Source organism: Schistocerca serialis, chromosome 7, assembly GCF_023864345.2.
Source record: "Schistocerca serialis cubense isolate TAMUIC-IGC-003099 chromosome 7, iqSchSeri2.2, whole genome shotgun sequence".
Lineage (NCBI taxonomy): Eukaryota > Metazoa > Arthropoda > Insecta > Orthoptera > Acrididae > Schistocerca > Schistocerca serialis.
Window position 1 is genome coordinate 86,438,937 of NC_064644.1, and position 22,132 is coordinate 86,461,068.

The window sequence follows — 22,132 nt, forward strand, 5'->3', positions numbered from 1 at the left end:
CAAGCATGTTATGTTCGGCTGCTCGTTGTGCCACAAGGTGGTCAACTTTGCTCTTCGCCATAGTTTGGCTGTGCCCATTAATTCTGGTGGACAAGTGGTAGATAGTCATACCAAAATAAAAAGCTGTGTAATGTTTACAGCAGTTCTGGCACATGACATGACTGCTTTCACAGGTGGCCCACACACTGATAGGGTAGGATAAGCCTGTGACAGAATTGGAAAAGGAAGTGCTAGTGGGGTGGATTGGGCAGGCCTTACACCTGGGTCTTCCACAGGGATATGATCCCTGTAACAAGGGGTTGGGATTGGGAGTGGAATAGGGATGGGCTAGGATGTCATGGAGTTTGGGTGGGCGAAAGAACATCATTTTAGGATCACCCTTTCTAAAAAGTTACAATTATTAATACTCTTCTTATCAGCATTTGTATTCATTACCCCCTTTCGGCTACTTTTCTCCTTTGTTCATTTATATGAGATGGCCAAACTCGTTGCAATTTTAGTATATTTTGCCCTTGTTCTTATGGTTGCAATCACTTGGCCTGTGGTCACTAGTGCCACAGTTGAAACACTTCCTGTTTGGATCCCAAGCTGCACTTTTGGTGTTCTTGTCATGTGAATCTTTAGCAACTGTTACTGGGGTTTTTGAAATTTTCATTGCTGTAACTTCCGTTATTTCTTTTCAGCAATTACTTCACAGCTCTTCCATAATGTCTCATTTTCTTCTTTACCTCTTTCGGTTTCCCAGCATCTTATGACAGAAGTTTTGTGCCTGGATGGTCTTTTACCCCCATCAATTTACTCAGTGCAGCCCACTACATAAGACTCTTCTCACCCTGTAGAAAAAGTTTAGCAAACCTGTAGTAATTCTGCTGCAAAAATAAGCATTTTAAATTGGTTCCAAGGTGTTAAAAACTCAGTTCTCTCAAAGACTGAGATCCACTTTTTAACTGGTTGTCTGCCACTGCCACGAAATGACAGAAAATTTACATTTATTTAGTAATTGTGGTGAGAATTGTGCTTTGCTTCCATAGCCTGACTCTGAAACATAATCTTTTCTCCATTTTCTTTTCCAGTAAACTCTATTACTGATACCCATTTGGATTCCACCCTCTTCTCAGTCCCACTATCTATGCATAATACATTGCAGACTGCTCCCAATTCTGGTTCTAAAAATGATTCTTGAATACATTATGTCAAAAAAGGAGTGGTCCTAAGCAGTGGGTGGACTTTTTGAAACCATTTATATGATGATGTGGGTTAAGGTCCAAGGCATCACACCCTGCAGCCATTGACCCTGGCAGGCCTTCGTATGTGAAAAAAAATATTTCAGAATTTTGCAGTAATGCTCTACAGCTTTAAAAATAATAATGTTGATCAGACCATTACCATAGTGTAGTGGTTATTGTGTGGCCCTCACACATGCAAAATCGACTTTGATTCTTGTCACATGCTTTTAAATTTTTCATTTTTTAATCCTTATCAAAATGAATGAGTATTGTTTTAAATGTATTTTTTTATTTTATTTATATTGCTTTGTTATGTCATTGTAATCGGTGTTTTAACTGTTTCGACTGCTCTCACTTTTTCTTCTTATCATTCTTTTTCCACTTGGAATCTTTGTGCGTGTGAAATCATTGATATTTATTGATTTCAATTTAAATTCCTGTCTTTTATAATTTTTTATATTTTCATCCACGTAACTGCATCTTATTTTTATTTTTTACTGGAGCTTCATTTTAGTTATAATTCCTTCTTTCATTTAAATCTGTATCTGCATTATTTCGTGCATAGTGAAAAAAGAATTTATATTTTAAATGTTTATATGACAACTGCTATCCAAAAAGCTGAACACTTTGTAAAGAAAAATACATTTTTGACACCATTGCATGGTCATAATGAGTAAATTATTTTGTCTTTTGTTTGTGACTGATAAATCAGGATTTTCTAAAGTTTGAATATTATGATGAATAAATAAAAATAATGAAGGTCTCGAGTACACACATTCAAAGCAGAAAAAGAATGGTAAGAAGCAGGAATGACAAAAATTGAAGCAGTTAATATGCAATGAAAACGACATGATAAAGGAATAGAAATACAGCAATTACATTTAAACCAGTTAACTGAATAAAAATAGCTGACAAGTTTCGAATCCAGACGCTATTGCGTGTGAGGATTGCACAATAACTGTTGCACTATGGCAACAGTCTGATTAACATTACTATTGTTAAAGCTGTAGAGTATCACACAATTTTCCGAATGTTTTTTTCATCTCGTACTATTAAATGAGGGCCCACCAGTGCAATGGCTTCAAAGTTTGATACCTTGTATCCTAACATACATAACTGTAAAGATGGTTTCAGAAAGCTGATCCCATCGTTGGGGACCTCTCCTTGTTAGTTTCGAGTTCCCCTGCATATCAACTGAAAAATATGGCCAGAAATTTCCGTCACACATTTACGATTTTCTCTGTCATTCCGTGTTCAAACTTATTTTGAGTAACAGTTTTTGTTTTGTAGGATACACCTCCTTTCATCACAACATTTAAAATTTGTCCTTGTGTCATTTAGCTACTGCTAATCATTGTTAAAATTTGAATCCCCAATGTAGATCCAAAATCCATGCAGTCACACATCCTTCCAAGCAAAACAGCATTCAGAATTACTTGTCGTAAACCTAAAGACACACAAGCTGACCAACCGAAAAATTGAATGAGTGTAGTGCTTTGGAAAATATTTACAGAACCGATGACTACTCCTCTTCCAGCTCCTTGTAAAGAGTGTGGAACTCTCCTCCATAATCTCAATTTTTTAACATTTTTCTAACCCAGACTCTTTTTGCTCTCTGTTCCTCACCAAGTGCAACAGCAATCATTGCAAACTGCTTTAAACTAAATTTCGGTATTTTATGACTATCTACTATGAACTATGAAATAGCACTTCTAGTGAGTATTTTATGAACCTGGTGTAGCGGCACAATGTTCTTTCCACGTTAACGTGCCATGTAATGTGAATGTTCAGGGATTCCTCTGACCACCTTCAAGTGAACATTCATGTACGTTTGCACTTATAATAGCATTAAAAGATCTTACATTTTGTCATAAAAGAAACAAGACATTAGAGAATACCCCAAGAGCAACAGAATTTCATAAACTGCACTAAAAGAGCATAATTTGGTTTAAAGTGCACTTTTGTATGTCCAAATTCACTCTGCAGTACTTGGTATTAAGCTTTCTTAGTGTGGTTTTTACAATGCCAGTTTTCTTGAGTATGTGACCTGTTAATGCTATACATACGAGGAAATGAAAATGCACACTTGAAAATGAGAAAACAGTTGAAACTAGCCAATGAAACACTTTGTTTTGAATAAACTGAGTGCCTCCTCAGAAAAGAACAGTTCATTTCTTTAGAAAACCAAGAAAAATGATTAATGCTTGATTTGCTAACAGCATGGAAATAAAATTAAATCAGAAGACTGAAACTAATATCAAATAATTTTAGTCTTCCATGATTACACGGGTGATTTTAATTCACTTTAGAGCTCCCAGTCACAGAAATCTGTTTGATTTGACAATAATACTGCACATTAAATAAATACAGGAACCAGCAAAATCACCATATGTAAACATGGGTCACATGGAAACTATCCTACTACAACTCAGGCAGCTATGTATGCTAATGAATCTTGCTGCTTGGGAGTGCCAGAATAATTTCTCCTGACAGACTCTGGCTGCTTCTTGCTGTCTGCTGCTATATTCTGGATAGTTGTACTAGCAGGGTAACACGGGTTTTAGTAGTGGAAGTTATGTGAGGTGCATGATGAATTAGGAGGTCCAGCAGACCATATTAATCTGCCAGGAAGTTTCAAGTCAGTGCACTCTCCATTGCAGAGTGGACATTCATTTTTGAAGTAGGGGGTGTAGTTTGGGGAAGTGTTGAGGGAGAGGCAATAGGGCACTGAAAGAGTATTGGTGCAAATTAATGGACATACAGATTAAGTGGGGTGGGGGAGGGAAGGCATGGTGACAGGGGAGGAGTTGAGTGTGGAACAATGGTCAGCAGAGATTGAGCTGTGGGAATTGTAGGATTGAATTATTTATTTATTTATTTATTTATTTTTTTTATGAACAGTTCTCATTCCTGAAAATTAGAGAAACTAGTATTTGCTAGTGGTGGTTTTAGGGGAGGGGTGATGGATCCAGATGGAGTGAGTTGTGTAGCTTAGCTTGTTGTGCCCAGTGGCATCCCAAGTGATCAAATCTGCTCATGGCCAAGGTTGGCAGCAATTCTGACAACAGCATATGTAGAGGTTGTTGCAGCTTACTTGATGTACAACATGGCTGTTTTCACAGGTTATCTGCCTCTACTGGGTTATGTAACGCATGTGACAGGACTAGACTAGACTAGGTGTATGCATGGGACACATCTTGCACCTGTGTCTTCCACTGGAATAAAACTCATGTGGCAAAGGGTTGGAGATAGATAAAACATAATGATACGACAGACATTCTTTCCACGGGAATACAGCGGCCAGCTAAAATATGGTGTAGGTTTGTGGATTTTACGACAGAAATAGAAGGTGGATGCACAAAAGACAGTTGGGATCAGGAAGGCAACAGATTCGCATGAGAAGATCAAGAATGGCGCTAAAGATTTGCACATGGATTGGAGGTTATGATGAGCTTCTGGATTTAGACCACTATGAGAGCAATTGTAGGTAACAAAGAGCCCTCTGCTAGATAATTACTGCAATTTCTCACTACTATGGTGGAGCCTTTATCTGCAGGCAGGGGTGGAGCCTTTATCTGCAGGGAGGATGGTCCAATTCCGGATTGGGTGAAGATCGTGGCTTTATGATCTTCCTTCTTCTGAGAGGTTTATGTTAATGTGAAAGGGCATAGAAAAGGAAGGTGAGGAAAGATTGGAGGTGCCTAGTTATTAGAAGATAGTCACAAATGAAACAATCAAAAATCCAGGATGGAATGTAACAATATTATGAAAACGAAAGCCTGGGGTCTCATCTCGCAAGTGATGAGGAAGGAGGAGAGAGGCATAACAGCTCGTAAAAAAACCTGGGTCCATCTGGCTCCGGATGGTAGCACCCCGTGAGGGCCCTGCTACAGGTGACGCCTGCTCAACAGTCTCAAAGGCAGAAGAGGAATCCTAACTCCCAATGGCAGAGAGAGCGGAAGAACCTAATGGAGAAAACCAAGAAAAATAACCATTTCGGACTAACAATCTGATCTTACCCTGGAATTTATTTCCTACCACATACAATGCACAATTTCAATTGCAGAATGGAAAGTCCGCTAGAAGAAAGCACTACCCCAGGTGGTAACTCGAAAGAGGAATCCACCATTGCTTTATGCAATGCACCAGGACCTAGGGTTCTGGGGAGTCCCAACATCTGCATTAAGGATGAGTCGCACCCTTGGTATCCTTCCAAACTCAAGTTCAAAAGGAAATTATTTGCAGGCACCTTGAACGTAAACTTATTACTAACAATTGGTAAACAAAAAGAACTCGAAATTCTCTTAGATAAGCATGAAATACAAATTTTAGAAGTTCAAGAAACAAGATTTTTGAATGAAAATGTTACAGAAACCAAAAACCATATAATTATTAAGGGTAAACCAGCAATAAAAATCATGAAAGGCATGCCAATACATGGTACAGCTTCCTATGTTCATAAAAATTTACTAGATAACATTACAGAATCCAAATCCAGTTCACAAAGGCTATTCTTCTCACAGTATACCTTTGTTAATTGTCATGCTCCAATCAATGATGACAATAAGAAAAATCCTAGTAAAGTAGAAGCATTCTGGGAACTTCTAGAAGAAGAAATATATAAAATTCCAAAATCAAATGATGTTATACTAATGGGGGATTTTAATGCACAAATAGGGAGGGAAAAATCATTTCGAAAAATAGTAGGATATCATCCAGTCAAAAAAAAGGGCACAAGACTAATAAGTCAGTCAGTTGAAGGTAATGTCAACCTTCTTCAAAAAATTACCCAGAAAGCAAAAACATAGATCTCTCCGAATGCAATGCTGGGGAATTCCAGTTAGATCACGTGGCTATTTCTAAATGCAATTTTAAAGAAATCATGATTGTAAAAGTAGCAAGAAACAGGGAATTTGATTCTGATCATTATCTCACTAAAATTAAACTGAAACTTCTCCCCAATATAAACCAAAAGAGGCAGAAAAAACTAATTAAATATAATACAGATAGGCTCAACATCACCAAAGAGGTAATACAAAATTTTCGGGAAGAAATAAAAGTAACTAAATCAGGGAAATGGGAAAAAATATAGAAAGAAATCAACAGATCAGAGAAAAATGTATTTGGAACAACAAAAATGAAGAAGAAAGTCAGGTGGAATGAAATCTGTGAAGAAGCAGTTACAGTAAGAACAAAACAGTGGAAGAAATGGAAATGTTCTAGGAAGCCTGAACACCTTGATGAATTTAGAATGCAAAGGAAAGAAACAGCAAGAATAATAAAGAGTGTTAAAAGAACTTTTGAGAAACCACAACTTTATGACGTACAAAACAACTTTGTATAAAATAACTTCCAGAATTCCTATCAGATGTTTAAAATTCATCTAAAGGGCTATCAAGCTCCAAGTATTTGCTTCGCAGATGAAAATGGTAACTTAGGCCTAAGCAACAGCCAGAATTGTGAAATACTAAGAAAGTACTTTGAAAAATTATTGAATTGTGAAGAACGAAACGGTAAGCTAGAAACTCCAGATCTCCATGGAAATACAGAAGCAGATCCACCACCTACAGCTGAAGAAATTAAAAAAGCAATAAGTACCCTGAAAAACAACAAAGCCAGTGGAGAAGACTCTATCACAGCTGAACTTATTAAATGGTCTCAACCAAAATTAATAACTAACCTTCAGCTCATGTTTGAAGAAATATGGGAAACTGAAAAGATACCAGAAGACTGGAAAGTGGCTCTCATCCATCCCTTGCACAAGAAAGGTTATTAAGCGAAATGTAAATAACTACAGATGTATATCTTTGTTGCCAGTGGGTTATAAAATATTGTCAACAATACTACTTAACAAGGTAGAAGCAACACTTGATATGCATTTGGGAGAATATCGGAGTGGATTTAGAAAGGGCAGATCTTGCTCAGAACAGATTTTCGACCTAAAGTCCATAATTCATCACAGACTTACAAATTCCAAAGATATAGTTGTAACATTTATACATTTTAAAAAGGCGTTTGACTCGGTTGATAGGGAAACACTAACTAAAGTGATCAGAGAATTTGGCATCAAATCTAAATTAGTACATCTTATTCGTGAAACACTTACAGACCCCAAATCAAAAGTAAAGTTTCGGTGTGAAGTATCGAAGGCATTCAACATAAAAACAGGTGTAAGGCAAGGTGATGGCCTGTCTCCACTTCACTTTAACTGCTCACTAGAGAAAATAGTATGAGAATGGAAACAAAAACTAAAAGAACAGAAGCTATCACCAATTAGACTGGGAACTAAAAACAAAGGTACTGAAATTCACTGCTTAGCATCTGCGGACGATTTTGTCATTCTTTCTGAAAACCTAACAAATGCTGGAATACAAATCTCTTAGAAGAAATAGCCAACAAACCAGGTTTAAGAATGACTGTGGAAAAAACAAAATTTATGACAAATACAAAAAATGCTCCAGCATCCCTAGCAAGGGGGTAAATAAATTTAAATATTTGGGAGAAATTATCCAAGAAAACAGCTTAGAAAAATTCACAGTAGAAGAAAGAGTACATAAAATGAAGAGAGTTCACGGAATAACTAGGAATGTCTATAACAAAACGTATCTGTCTAGAATTTGAAGATACAGCACTACCATACAGTAGTAAAACCAGAATGTCTTTATGCAAGTGAATGTTTAGTACTGAACTACAAATCACACAAAATTAAAGTCCTAGAAAGAAAAATCATTCAAAAAATACTTGGGCCACCCAAAAATACAGAGGTATGGAAATTAAGAAGCAGTAAAGAGGTTTATTGCAACACAGAAAACATAAATGAAACACTACGAAAGAGGTGACAGCTATTTTTTGGACACTTACACAGAATAGACAGCAACAGGTTAACCAAACAGATTTTTAAATATCTTTAGGACAAGCTGTCAGCAATATCCTGGATTCAAGAAGTTAGGAAGATTTGGAAAGGAATAACGTAAGTGAAAAAGATGCAACAGAAAGAGAAATTTTCAAGAGTAAAGTGTTAAAAATGGAAGGATTCCAAGGCAGGAGGGAGAAGAAGACAGTTTCAAAATGGTCTGAGGCGAGAAAACAAATACTTAGTGAAAAGATGCAAGAATACTGGAGGAAAAAGAAAGACGAAGAAGAAGATGAAGAAAAGGAAAGTTGCTACTCACCATACAGCGGTAATGTTGAGTCGCAGATAGGCACAACAAAAAGACTCCTATAATTAAAGCTTTCGGCCATTAAGGGCTTTGTCAACAACAGACAACACCGACACACACACACACACACACACACACACACACACACACACACACACACACACATGCAGACACAATTCGCACATACATCTTCAGTTTCAGGCAACTGAAACCACACTGTGAGCAGCAGCACCAGTGCATGATGGGAGTGGCAACTGGGTGGGGGTAAGGAGGAGGCTGGGGTGAGGAGGGGGAGGGATAATATGGTGGGGGTGGCAGACAGTGAAGTGCCGCAGGGGAAAAGTAGGGGGGGGGGGGGACTAGCAGAAAAGGAGAGAAATAAAGACTGGGTGTGATGGTGGAATGAAGGATATCATGTCCTTGTTGTTTGTCAAGCTTATATACAGAGTGTATACGTGGACAAGGAAAAAAAATTCCCGGATTTTTCCCGGATTGCCCGGTTAAAAATACAGTTTCTCCCGGGTGACAGTATTTTTTCCCTTATCAATCTTTTGAATGATTATATATAAAAAAACAAAGATGAGGTGACTTACCGAACAAAAGCGCTGGCAGGTCGATAGACACACAAACAAACACAAACATACACACAAAATTCAAGCTTTCGCAACAAACTGTTGCCTCATCAGGAAAGAGGGAAGGAGAGGGGAAGACGAAAGGAAGTGGGTTTTAAGGGAGAGGGTAAGGAGTCATTCCAATCCCGGGAGCGGAAAGACTTACCTTCGGGGGAAAAAAGGACAGGTATACACTCGCACACACGCACATATCCATCCACACATACAGACACAAGCAGACATCTGCTTGTCTGATGTCTGCTTGTGTCTGTATGTGTGGATGGATATGTGCGTGTGTGCGAGTGTATACCTGTCCTTTTTTCCCCCTAAGGTAAGTCTTTCCGCTCCCGGGATTGGACTGACTCCTTACCCTCTCCCTTAAAACCCACTTCCTTTCGTCTTCCCCTCTCCTTCCCTCTTTCCTGATGAGGCAACAGTTTGTTGCGAAAGCTTGAATTTTGTGTGTATGTTTGTGTTTGTTTGTGTGTCTATCGACCTGCCAGCGCTTTTGTTCGGTAAGTCACCTCATCTTTGTTTTTTTATATATAATTTTTCCCACGTGGAATGTTTCCTTCCATTATTTTGAATGATTATGGCGTACAATATCCCGGCACTTTAGAAAACGAAACTCAGGGAAAAAGACACGTTATGGAAACACTTTTGATGTGCAGCAACATGTACGCTGCATTTTTTTTCGCATTACGAAAGTATACACTGGAATTCCACCAAACACCGCATGTTACTTTCCGAATCATTGAAAATGAGATTTCGATGCGCTCTTGTAGGCCGTTCGTAGCCCATGTCACGTGATCTCGCCAGCCGATGACAGCGGATATTCAGGACACGTGATGTAGTCAGCCAACAGCAACATCACTGTTAAGTAGCACGACCTCACAAACAGCGAAAGTTAATAGTTTAAATTAATATACATAGTGTTGTTACAAGAAAAGCAACGTTTTCACATATAATATTGTTCTCAAGCTACAAGAGAAGCTAAGCTTTCGCATATACTGTTGATCTTTTTTGCGCGTGTTACACTTTAAGATATATCACACAAATATGCCAGTAAAATTTTTAATAATGACATAAATGATCTTCAGGATTCGAAATTCTTCTAAATGGCGCGTCATCAAAGAGTTGATTTTTAAACGAGAGTCAAACGCTCTGTGATTTAATAAATTCATGGTACATTCTTGCACATAGTTCAACTTACGTAAAACGATATTTACTTTAAAAGTAACGCTTTTCAAACCACTATTCGCAATATTTTCTCGCAACCTGTTAGAAATAGGTTCGTTTCAGCAGTTGCCAGAAAGCGCAGATAACAGGCGACACCGCGCTTGGGTAGCTATCATGACTAGGAAGCCCGTATGTACGTACGTGTAAAACATTGAAAGATCATACACAATGTCATAAAAGAAAAAAGACATCAGAGGATACTGCAAGAGCATCGGAATTTCGTAAACAATATTAAAATGTGCACATTTAAAGTGCATACTTAAAGTGCACATTCGTATGTCCGGATTCCCAATGATGTAGACCTCGACCTGATATTAAGCTTTTCAGTGTAGTTTTCTTGGAGCACCAGTACTGTATTATATCATGTTTGGTTCTTTATTATGACATAATGCCATACGTGCTAGAATATGAAAACGTGCACTTGAAATGCAGCGAACAGTTGAAACTAGCCAGTACTGTGGAATTAAACATTTCGTTTCAAATACATTGACTGCCTCTGTGGAAAAAGCTTAACAAAAGTCAAATTTCTTTAGCAAACAGACAAAAATAAGTTTATTGTTCCGCAAGGCGATTAATGCTTGACTGTCAGAAAGGTGGAAATAAAATCAAATCTGAAACTAATGACATATTTTAGCCTTCAGTAATTATGTGAATATGTTTTAATTCACTTGATAGCTCCCGGACACAGATATCCATTTTGTTTTCATTTGACGTGAGAGTAAACGAAGGGGAAACAGCAAAATCACTAAATGTAAACACGGGTCAACGGGTCATGTGGAGACTACCCACTATAACTCAGACTGCTCTGCGCATCAGCCCCGGATCTACATTTGTGAACCGAGCAAAAAAAAAAAAAAAAAAAACGAATTTTGAAAATATGTTCATCTTGTAGTGCACATCTTTCTGAAAAGTCTGAAACATAAAACATATGTATTCGAGGAAATGTAAGACATATTATTTGGTCTTAAGCATGCCAAAGTGCAGTGCCACGCCTCTTCATAAAGCATTTTTCTACCCCAGGTCCAAACTATATTCAGGCGAGTAAACATTGAAAAGTCCTGTGGTGCCTCTCCTGCTCCCAGTTGACCGGTTTGACAGCCTGCCCCTCTTTAAAAAAAATCTCGCAATTAATAGCGGATGGGATTATTTGTAATCGAGAGAACAAGAACTCTTCAGAAAATCTGAACTCTTTATTGCCTATTAGTTAATAACTTGCTGTTTTGTGTGACATAAAATTAAATAAAGGATTCATAAAACCAATACTGACAAGAGATAAGCAAGAAATTACACATTTCCTCAAACCTTAGCTCCTAGCATTTTTTTCTCTCTAATCTTGCTACAGCTTTACATGGCCTGCTTTCCTTTCTGCGAAAGAATCTATTACCTCATCAAAGTTCGTCAAACGTTTTGCTACATGAAAAATCGAAATGTCGTTATCTAATACTGAAAAAGCTGTTAATACAAATAATAACCAAGACTTGTGTGGTTTCTCGACCTGATTACGTCTATTTTGTCACTGTCTGGTAGATAAAACAAAATAGGCCTTTCTAATATGGCAGCAATTTTGTAACACACCAAATAAACGAGATTGTTTTGGCACAAACGGCCATTTTTATAACACGACAGAATATAATTCACGAAGTACCAATATCAAATGCCTATTAGGCCTCCTACAAGCAAAAAGCTTTATGTTAGGAAATAGTTTGATATTTCACTCATACGCACCAGCTTCTCAAGCATGAGATCGAAAAGTAGTCTTATGAAATTTTTATATAAATTTGAAATCGTCTTATTCTTCCATAATTTATGTGATGTCCCCGTTTCTTCTCCCTCCTCGTTCTAACAATCTTGTCATCACAAATTCTGTAGCTATTGCTGCCATTGTCAAAATTTGTTCGTCGATTAACTTCACTAACCCTGTCAGAATCGCATGTTTAGTTATCCCGCGATTATTTTCCGGTTAGGCGTTATTACGTGTTCGAGCAACACGTTTTCCGCATTACTTCCTGAATAGAACTTACGCGTCTGCTAGCCGGGGACTGTACAACTGGTCAAACTGGCCAAAAATTTTCTGTCAAAATTTCATTTTCTAGGATACACCGAGAAGATAATGCGTAATCTTTCTCACCTGTTATTCCAGTTAGTCGTTTATTTCCATTCTGGTAGTCTGAATCTATGGATTTCGCTAGTAATTATAACAATTCTGATCGTTCACAAACCCAATCAACCACATAATCAGACAGCGATTGGCATTCATCCATTCGGCTTTACTCCCTCAGCTCGTATTGCCCCGCCCCCTTTTGTCTGCGGAAAGTTTATTTCTAGATGCAAAGAGGATTCTCCTGACAGAAACATCACATACACTATGCATGCATTCAAAAGTCAACTTATGATTCATTCAGAAATCAACTTAAAATGTGTTCAAAAATGTTCAAAAACCAACATGGAAGCGTTTCAAAATCCTGCGAATAATCAATAGACAAACGTGCGCCGGATGCTAGGCGCTTTGTGAAACAAGTTTTTTTCCCCCAAGAATATGACTTTGGCGGCCCCTTTTTCCGGTAGCATCTCCCCCTTTTTTCCGGTAGCATCTAGCTGCTTGCTGTGACTGCTTGCACAGCCAACAGCCACATTCCTGTAGCCAGAAGCGGGAGAATCACTACTCAACGTCACTCAACTGCGCTTGCGCATGAGCCCGCACGTAACTGCTAAAACAAATCGTATGTAAACAGTTGCGACTTCACGCTCATTGAAGGCAATTTGTTGTTATGAAGCACTGCGTAGTCTTCCTAAAGCCTTTGACACGTTTTCAATTGGCAGATGCTTGCATGAGAACTGTGTGTCGTTGTTGTATATGACGCACTGCCTTTGCAATTTATTTTCGTTTTTTTCTCTCGTTTATGTTTTATTGTTGAAGTATTATTCTGCAGTAGCGGGATACAGTAATATCCTTTGTTAGAGTGTCGGTTCTTACCAGTCAAAATTAAAAAAATTTAACTGAAAACTCAAACAATGAAAAATTCCCGGAATTCTAAAAATATCCCGGGTTTTTCCCGGTTTTCTCCCGGATGAAAAAATTCCCGGGTTTTTCCCGGATCTCCCGGTTGTCCCAGGTCGTATACACCCTGATATAGAACACAGCATGTAGATTATGTGGCTGTGTAGTGCTGGAATTGGAAAGGGGAGAGGCTGGATGGGTGAGAACAATAATGAAGGTTGAGGCCACGAGGGTTACGGGAACATAGGATGTACTGCAGGGAGAGCACCCACCCGCGCAATTCAGAAAAGCTGGTGTTGGTGGGAAGGATCCATATGGCATAGGCTGTGAAGCAGTCATTGAAATGAAGGATATCATGTCCTTGTTGTTTGTCAAGCCTATATAGAACACAGCATGTAGATTACATGACTGGTTTCACAGGTAGCCCTGCCTTCAATGGGATAGGTGATGTTAGTGACTGGACTGGAGTAGGTGATGGTGGGAGGATGTATGGGACAGGCATCTAGGTCTATTACAGGGGTATGATCCATAAGGTAAGGGATTGGGAGCAGGGGTTGTGTAAGAATGGCTGACTAGTTGTTTACCTCCATCTCAAAGATGGCTACATCAATATTTCTGTCCATATAAAACCTACTAACAATATCTCCACTTCCACAGCTGCCACCCATTCCATACCAAGAAGTCCCTTCCATACAGCCCAGCCACCCATGGTCGTCACATCTGCAGTGATGAGCAGTCCCTCTCAAAATATGCCCAGGGTCTCACTGAAGCCTTGACTGACCGTAATTATCCTCCCAACCTTGTACAAAAACAAATTCCCATACCTTATCCTTCCAGTCTCCCACCACCTCCCAAAATCCCACCGTCTGGGCACAAAGGAGCATTCCCCTCTTAACTCAGTACCACCCAGAACTGGAGCAACTGAATTACTTTCTCCGCCAGGGATACGACTACCTCTTATCGTGCCCTGAAATGAGTATGTCGTGCCCACTATTCTTCCCACTCTTCCCACAGTGGTATTCCGCTGTCCAACGAACCTACACAATATACTCGTCCATCCTTACACAAGCCTTGCTCCCAATCCCTTACCTCATGGCTCATGTCCCTGTAATAGACCTAAATACAAGACCTGTCCCATACATCCTCCCATCACCTACTCCAGTCTGGCCACTAACATCACCATCCCATCACAGTCAGGGCTCCCAGTGAAACCAGTCGTATCATCTACAAGTTAAGCTGCAACCACTGTGCTGCATTCTATGTAGGCTTGACAACCAACAAGCTGTCTGTCCACATGAACGGACACCGACAAACTATGACAAAGAAACAAGTGGACCACCCTATTGCTGAACACAGTAGCAAACATGGTATCCTTCATTTTAATGACTGCTTCACAGCCTGTGCCATATAGATCCTTCCCACCAACACCAGCTTTTCTGAAATGTGCAGGTGGGAACTCTCCCTGCAATACATTCTACGTTCCCGTAACCCTCCTGGCCTCAACCTTCATTAGTCATTGTCCTCACCAATCCAGCCTCTTCCCCATTCCCATTCCAGCACTACACAGCCATCATCCCACCATCACACCCAGTCTATTTACTTCTCTCCTTCTCCACTACTTCCCTCCCTCCCAACCTCTCTCCTGCCCTTCGTCTAACCTGCAGCACTTTACTGTCCGCCACCCCCATCATACTATCCCTACCCCTCCCCGGCTGAGCCTCCTCCTTACCCCCACCCAATCGCCACTTCCATCATGCACTGGTGCTGGTGCTCGCAGTGCAGTTTCAGTTGCCTGAGACTCCAGGTTTTGTGTTTGTGCGTGTGTGTGTTGTTGACGAAGGCCGTAACGGCCGAAAGCTTTAATTGTAAGAGTATTTTTGTTGTGCCTATCTGCAACTCGGGACCGCCGCTACATGGTGAAAAAATAAGTCACAGATAGGTAGGTGGCAAAGGGGGAGATTTGTGGTTAAGAGGTGGTATGAACTGGGAGAAGCACGATTAACTTTTGGTAGTAAAAGTATGTTAAGGAAGCAGTTGATCTGTAAGGGAGATAAGTTATTTGACCATTTCAGCAAGAATGAATTTGGATGTAAATGATGTAATTAAGAAATACCCTCAACAATGCATATCACTGAAGTAAAAGCTTGAGATTATTCAGTGAATCACCAACTGTGTCCCACAAAGTGTCTTCCCTTATGCAGAAATACATAAGACTCGATATACATGGTTGTGTAAATATTTTACAACAAGAAACTTTGAGTACAGAAATACTTTAAACCTAACAGCTTTGTTTCAAAATGATTCACTAATTAACATATTTCTATTATGAATTTACAGTCGTAGTTGTTTTTATGCAACAAAACGTACTCACTTTTGACTTTACTCCTTTTCCATCTACAACATTCTTACATGATGAAGTGCCATCTTGACCCCTGCGCAGGATTTTAAGCTTGATATTCTTCTTGTTATTCACAAGATGAGGATACTTTTTGAGAACTTCTGTAATAATTTTTGCATGATTTGCCAAATTTTCTTCTGGTGGTTCCTGATTGGAAGCAACTGAATCTGCCTCACGGGTAGGAGGCGAAGTAGTAACATTTGTATCTACTTTTGCTTCATTTTCTTTGCCCTCCGAAGACTCAGTATTGTCACCCAGAGAAAAACGAACACGTTTTGGGACAGAAGCTATTACTTGTGAGTTTGCATTACTGGGTGCTGCACCATCATGCGATGCCTGAGTTTTAAGAATAGATTTGGCTGGCTGTGGTGGTGGGACAGGAACCGGAGGTTTTGTGATGCTCTCAGGATTCTGCTGCTGGTCAACATTCTCTTCACTATTCCCACTTTCTTTTGCATTGGCATGGTCATCATCCCTACTCCCTTCCCCTTCAACTTCAGCATCAGCATCGTCATCATCATCGTCATAATCCGCCACCGCCATGTCGTCGTCTACATCTTCACTACCATCTTCTATTTCAACGAGATCCTTTCGTAGTTGATGTTCTTGTACATACTCCTTCACTGCCTGCAAATCTACCATTTTGGGTTGCTTTTCTGGTGAAGCGCCAGCGCTATCACCGTACGATGGCCTCTTTATAGCAACTGCTGTCCTTCGCACCTCTTCAAAACTAGCTGTTTGTTGCACTTCTTTTTTCACATTGTTCAAAGAACAAACTGGTGTACTCGTCAAGGAGTGAGAAGAGGACTGAGACACTGGTGTTTTCGGCGTATCTGCAGGCCTCACAAGGGGTTTTGTTTCATACGTGATGTCATCAAAACTAGGATGGTAAGTCTGCGGTTTCAAATCCACGTCCGGCCAATCAAAGCGCATAGGACCCGAGACATCTTCGTGACGGGCATTTGCTCCACTCTTTGCACTAAAAACAAAATAAAGTGAATAAAATCGTTAATCTCATTAAGACAAGTGATATGTTCACATTTATTAAACATAAAAACATCTGTTATATTGAAAAGTGTCCACTGTATGCAAACAACAGAAGTATCTGACTGAAAATATTTAATAATTAAAACCATGAATTACAAAAATCAAAACTGGAAAATCCACGAAGCAAAATCAATGATCAGTTATACAAAGATTTCTCACCAATAGTACTTCGCCACAGTACACACAATGAATGCAAATTCGGCAAATAAATGTTTCTCAAAAACAATACTTGCTCCTTTATTTATAAATTTATAACTCTTTTAAACAATACAAAAGTTTTAACGATACTAATATGCTATTTAATATTAATGAAGTTGTACACTAACATATTCCTCAGTGCAGCTAAGGAATGTATAATAAAAATCTAAAATAAATAGCTGATAACAATGAACATTATCAGTAGCTGATGAACAACATGCCACAAAACACTCAAAACTGAGAAATTTTTTTCCTTTGCTTCTGTCATTTACACTTTCTCATTTCAAGCATTACCTTAGACAAATTTGTCTATTACACACCCATATGTCCACATACAATCTAGTCGAGTGAAGTGGCTCAGTGATTAAGACACTGGATTTGCATTTGGGAGGGCAGAGTTTAAAGTCTTGTCATGCAATCCAGATCAAAGTCTTTCACAGTTTTTCTGAAATGCTCAAGAGGAATGCAGGGTAATTCCTTTGAAAAGGATGTGGCCAGGCCAGCTTCCTTTCCTATCCTCGATCAGTCCAAAATTGTACTCCATCTCTAATGACCTAATCAACTGGACATAAGTTTTTCAATGCTGGCCTGTTTGATTTGATTTGATTTGATTTGAGATACATATTCCATAGATCCAGTATGGCGTGATTACACATGGATGTGGAACGAGTCAAAGCAGATACAATATAGATATCATACAATACAATACATACTGGTATATTACACATGGTAGATGAATGATTCAAAATTGGTACAATACAATAATATAATCAAGGTAATAAACAATACATTACAAAAATTCAATAGTGATAAAAAACAATACAGATAACAATGACAAAGGAAATAATCAATGCATTTTGTACAATATTTGTCAGGTAAGTAGATTTCACATTAACAATACTTTCTCATACCAGGAACCAAATGGTCAAAAAGACAGCTTATTTTTATTTCGTGTAGTCCATTATACTGTATGAAATAATTTTCTGGGGGAAATGTTTGCTAAACATATCCTAGCTGCCCAAAAAAGAGTAATAGAATAATTGTAAAGCAAATTCCAGAATCTCCTGTTCCACTCTGTTCAGGCATCTGAGAAAATAAGCCACTGCTTCTCTATATTTTCACTTACATGCTTTGTCATAAAAAACACTACCAGGCAACCATTCACTTATATCGGACTGATGTGGACACACAGAAACACCTAACAGGAAACACTTCTCACACTACCTTTCGATCTCTCGCTTTGGTAAAAGTATACACTACCACACAGACACCCAAACATACATTCCCATGGCCACAGGAGTGCATGTGCAGTCGTGTGTGTGTGAATGTGTGTATTTTTTCTAGACAAAGAGTAAGATCTCAAAAGCTAGTGTGAATAGTGTTTAATGTTTCCTGTTATGTGTTTCTATGCTCCACACATCGTTCTGCTGTAAGTGAGTGGCCGTCTTCCCCTTTTTTATATATTCTACATTCAGGAATTTCAATTATTGTGGTACAAATATGTGCTACGTATCCTGGTACTAAAATTTTCAAATTACTTCCCATACACCTTAGGCTTATGGAACAACAAATACTTTTTCAAAATTAAATTACACTCTTTCTGCTCCCACTTTTTCCACTCTTCTGAGGAATTTTTGCACACGAGCATACCAAACAAATGAATATTTAAACTGTTATTTGATTTTTAGTGTACGCCTAGCTTACCTACGCCAGCAGTTACACAATTTCTTACAGATATTCACAATCATTTTTGGTGCATGTGTGTTTTTTGACTTTACGGGCACTCAATGGTCAATTTATCAGTACCCTGACACATTTTGAAAGAAACGAATGTGGATAAAATTGTTAAAATTATTGCACACAGTGAGAATGAAACCTACAAATGACACTCATGCACTCACTCCCATCTCACATTCATTCACACAATTACTCTGTCTCACACATCTTAAGACAATGGAGAAAGGGTGAAAGGGATTAAAATGTAAACATAATGACAGAGGAGCTAAAACAACAGCACACGCAAATGTGACCGACTGACCACCTACAAAAAACATAGGGGAGCCAGTCACCCCGTTAACACATTAACACAAGCTTCATAAAATCCCGGGGAAAATGTTGGACAACTACAAAACTTTAAAACTCTAACCACATTCATTGGAAAGTCACTTAAAATAGAAGGCAAGTCTGTTCACAAATCTGCTGCCATCTTCTGGTCTGAAAATACAACACAGTCTAATAAAATGTGGTGCAAAGTGATCTGTATGCTACAAGCACCACACACTGGAGGGGCCTCTCAGCAAACTAAGAACCCACGTGTCACAGGGCTGAGACCTTTGTGAACACCACAGACACGTGGGCTTTCCTAGTTAGAGCTCACCGTCTATTACTTTCATCCTCCAAACAACGCAAGACTGGATATCAACAGTGAGGCGATAAAAGTGCAGGGGGATGGCACACAGAACTACCCGATGATCACAACCAGGTTCCTTGGCAGCTACATCTGTCCTCTCATTTCCTGCGATACCCGTGTGCCCTAGCACCCAAAAGAAGGGTACTTCCTTTCCAGCCGCTGTGGGTGGTGGAGGGTGTGCTGGATATTTTGGACTCCCTTATCTGCTGGGTACAAGCATTGTAGAGAGTGAAGGACACTCAAGAGAATCAGAACAGACAAGGGATTTAGTACTTGAGTCATGTCTCAACTTCTCCAGTGCCCACAAGATCGCATATAATTCCGTGTCAAAGACAGTAAAGTCTTAAGGCAGTCGGATATTGAAGACACGATCAGGGAAAACAAGATAGCAACAAAGTCCTCCTGTTCACCGCCCGTAATGACAGCTGTAAAGTTGTGGTGCTCAGTTAAAATGCCCTTAAATAATGTATTAATAACATATGCAGGAGTGCAATCTCTCCTGTAATGCAATAAATCTAAAATTACATTCAGCCTCTGCAGTAACCACGGTGACAGACAGTTAAAACCCTGGATTTGGGGTTGTACTTACTCCACACCAAGTGACTCCAGCACACGCAGCATGCACCTGTGACCAGCCTAATCCCCTCATGGTGGATAACATGAATGATCTTTAAATAATAATGCCTCAACAAACCATAATCTTTGGACCTATAGGCTAGCTGCAAATGCACAAAAACCCTTATAAAACTGGAGCAGACACACCCTGTCCTCTCCCCATGACCTGTGGCTAAGGCACTTTATGATACTTCGTGCCTCCAGGGTTCTGGCTTTCAGATCTCTCAGGTGTGCAACCACAATAATTTGGAGTCAAAAATGAGGCCCAGAAACCAAACCGAGTCTTTAAATCTTTATAGATCAGAATACGGTCCCTCATATGCAAGCCAGGTAAATTAAAAATGTGACCAGATTTATTAAAATTAATTTTAATTTTAATAATGAACAGCCTCAATTCCACCATGTACCTAGAAATTTACCTAGGTTTCAGTCGGGATAACCCAACCTTCTTCAGAATAACAGTATCTATCGTTTGCCCACAGTGGACATAGTCAAGCTAAAACTGCAAATCCATAAATTATCGTCAGAATGTAAAACTTATCTGCCACTGCTTCGGCCCCACTTCGCAACCGCGATGCGGCAGCCAGGAGTGCTGTACTGGAACTCAGCACTCGTGGCTGCCGCATAGCAGTCACGAAGTGGAGCCAAGGCAGTGCCAGATAAGTTTTACATTCTGACGATAATTTATGGATTTGCAGTTTTAGCTTGACGATGTCCTCTATGGTCAAAAGATAGATACTGTTATTCTGAAGAAGGTTGGGTTATCCCGACTGAAACCTAGGTAAATTTCTAGGTACATGGTGGAACTGAGGCTGTTCATTATTAAAATTAAAATTAATATTTACACAGTTGCTGACAGGGCCACAAAATGTTGAAGATATCTAATTATTAAAATGAACATAAACATTTAGCTGTGGAAAACTGAACCCCACCTTTGCAGCCCACTCTTCTAATCCCTGCACTTATGTTGCAGCTGGCGAGTCCCTTTTGTAACACTAAAGGAGGAACAGAAAAAACAAAATAGTCCACAAATAAGGAGCACTTTACAGGACTCGTTATCATAGACGTGACAAGGGTGTATGGATATGGCAAAGAGGGTAACACTTAAAACACTGCCCCGAGGGGTACCAATCTCCTGCTCAAAATGCTCTGACAATGCATTACCAGTGTGGGAACAAAAACCTAATTAGACAAGAAAGGTCGTATGAAGATGGGGAGGTGACCACGACAGCCCCCACTGACGAAGTTGCTCTAGTATACTGTGTCTCCAAGTAGTGTCAAAGAAAATACTGAGACAGTGATATTTATGCAGAAAAGCCTGCTGAATAGCCACCTCTAGCAGGGTCAGGTCGTCGACAGTGGACCGAAATATCCAGAATACATACTGAGAGTGGCTAAGGAGTTGCCTGGTCTCTACCAACCAGACCAGATGACAGTTAACCATTTGCTCCAGTGTCTTTCCAACGCAACCCATTAAGGCAATACTCCGGAAACTATTGAGACGTGTGGTCCCTGCCTGATTTGAGGAGAGAGATCAAAGCTTCCTCTCCTCAAGAGTCGGGAAAGTGATCTGTCTGCCACATTACAGTAAAACATTTCAGGAGGATTGCCTTTGATGCTGTAGGCAAATGTCAAAGCATGCAGTACAAGGTTTGGTCATGACCAGGTGCAGTATCATGAGCCTCAGGCAGTGCAGATTCCAGCTCCCACAAAGAGGGGTAGTTGTAGGTATCAGAAGTGTTGGAGCTGAGGTCTAACTTGCCTCCCTCCACAATCACACCATACCAGCAAAATGCCAGATCCTGGCTAGCATTGGCAGTTGTCTTTGTGATGCTCTGCCATCGTCTGAGCGATGTCCCCAGGCATTATTGTTGCTGCTGCTATTGGTAAATGACCGAGACTACTGGAAATCATCCTGATGGCTTCCCATACGTTTGTAGAACAAGTGGAAGAGTTGATGGACTCCAGTAACACTTGCCACGACCTTTTCTTGCTCTCCTTGGCTACACATTGAGCTCCGGCTCTCATGATCTAAGAGGCTGTGAGGTTTTCTGTTGTTAGACGGTATTTTAACCATTCTAGTGCCGCACGCCTGTTCTGGATTGCTGAGCACCAGTCATCGGTTCACTGAGGTACAGGTTGCCTCCTAAGATGACCTGAGGACTTTGGGGTGCTTAAGTCAACGGCATGATGAATCATTTGTGTAATGTGGACCACTCATTCCTGGACA

The 22,132-nt window shown here is 39.7% G+C and overlaps 1 protein-coding gene across 2 annotated transcripts in view; it reads right to left on the minus strand.

Moving 5' to 3' along the window:
• The window catches only part of LOC126412394 (uncharacterized), a 103,907-nt gene that overhangs the window by 33,208 nt on the left and 48,567 nt on the right, over positions 1-22,132 (minus strand). For both annotated transcript variants that reach the window (XM_050081971.1, XM_050081972.1), the window contains exon 6: positions 15,606-16,611. In XM_050081971.1, coding sequence (XP_049937928.1) covers positions 15,606-16,611 — 1,006 coding nt within the window. The remainder of the gene's footprint in view (positions 1-15,605; positions 16,612-22,132) is intronic.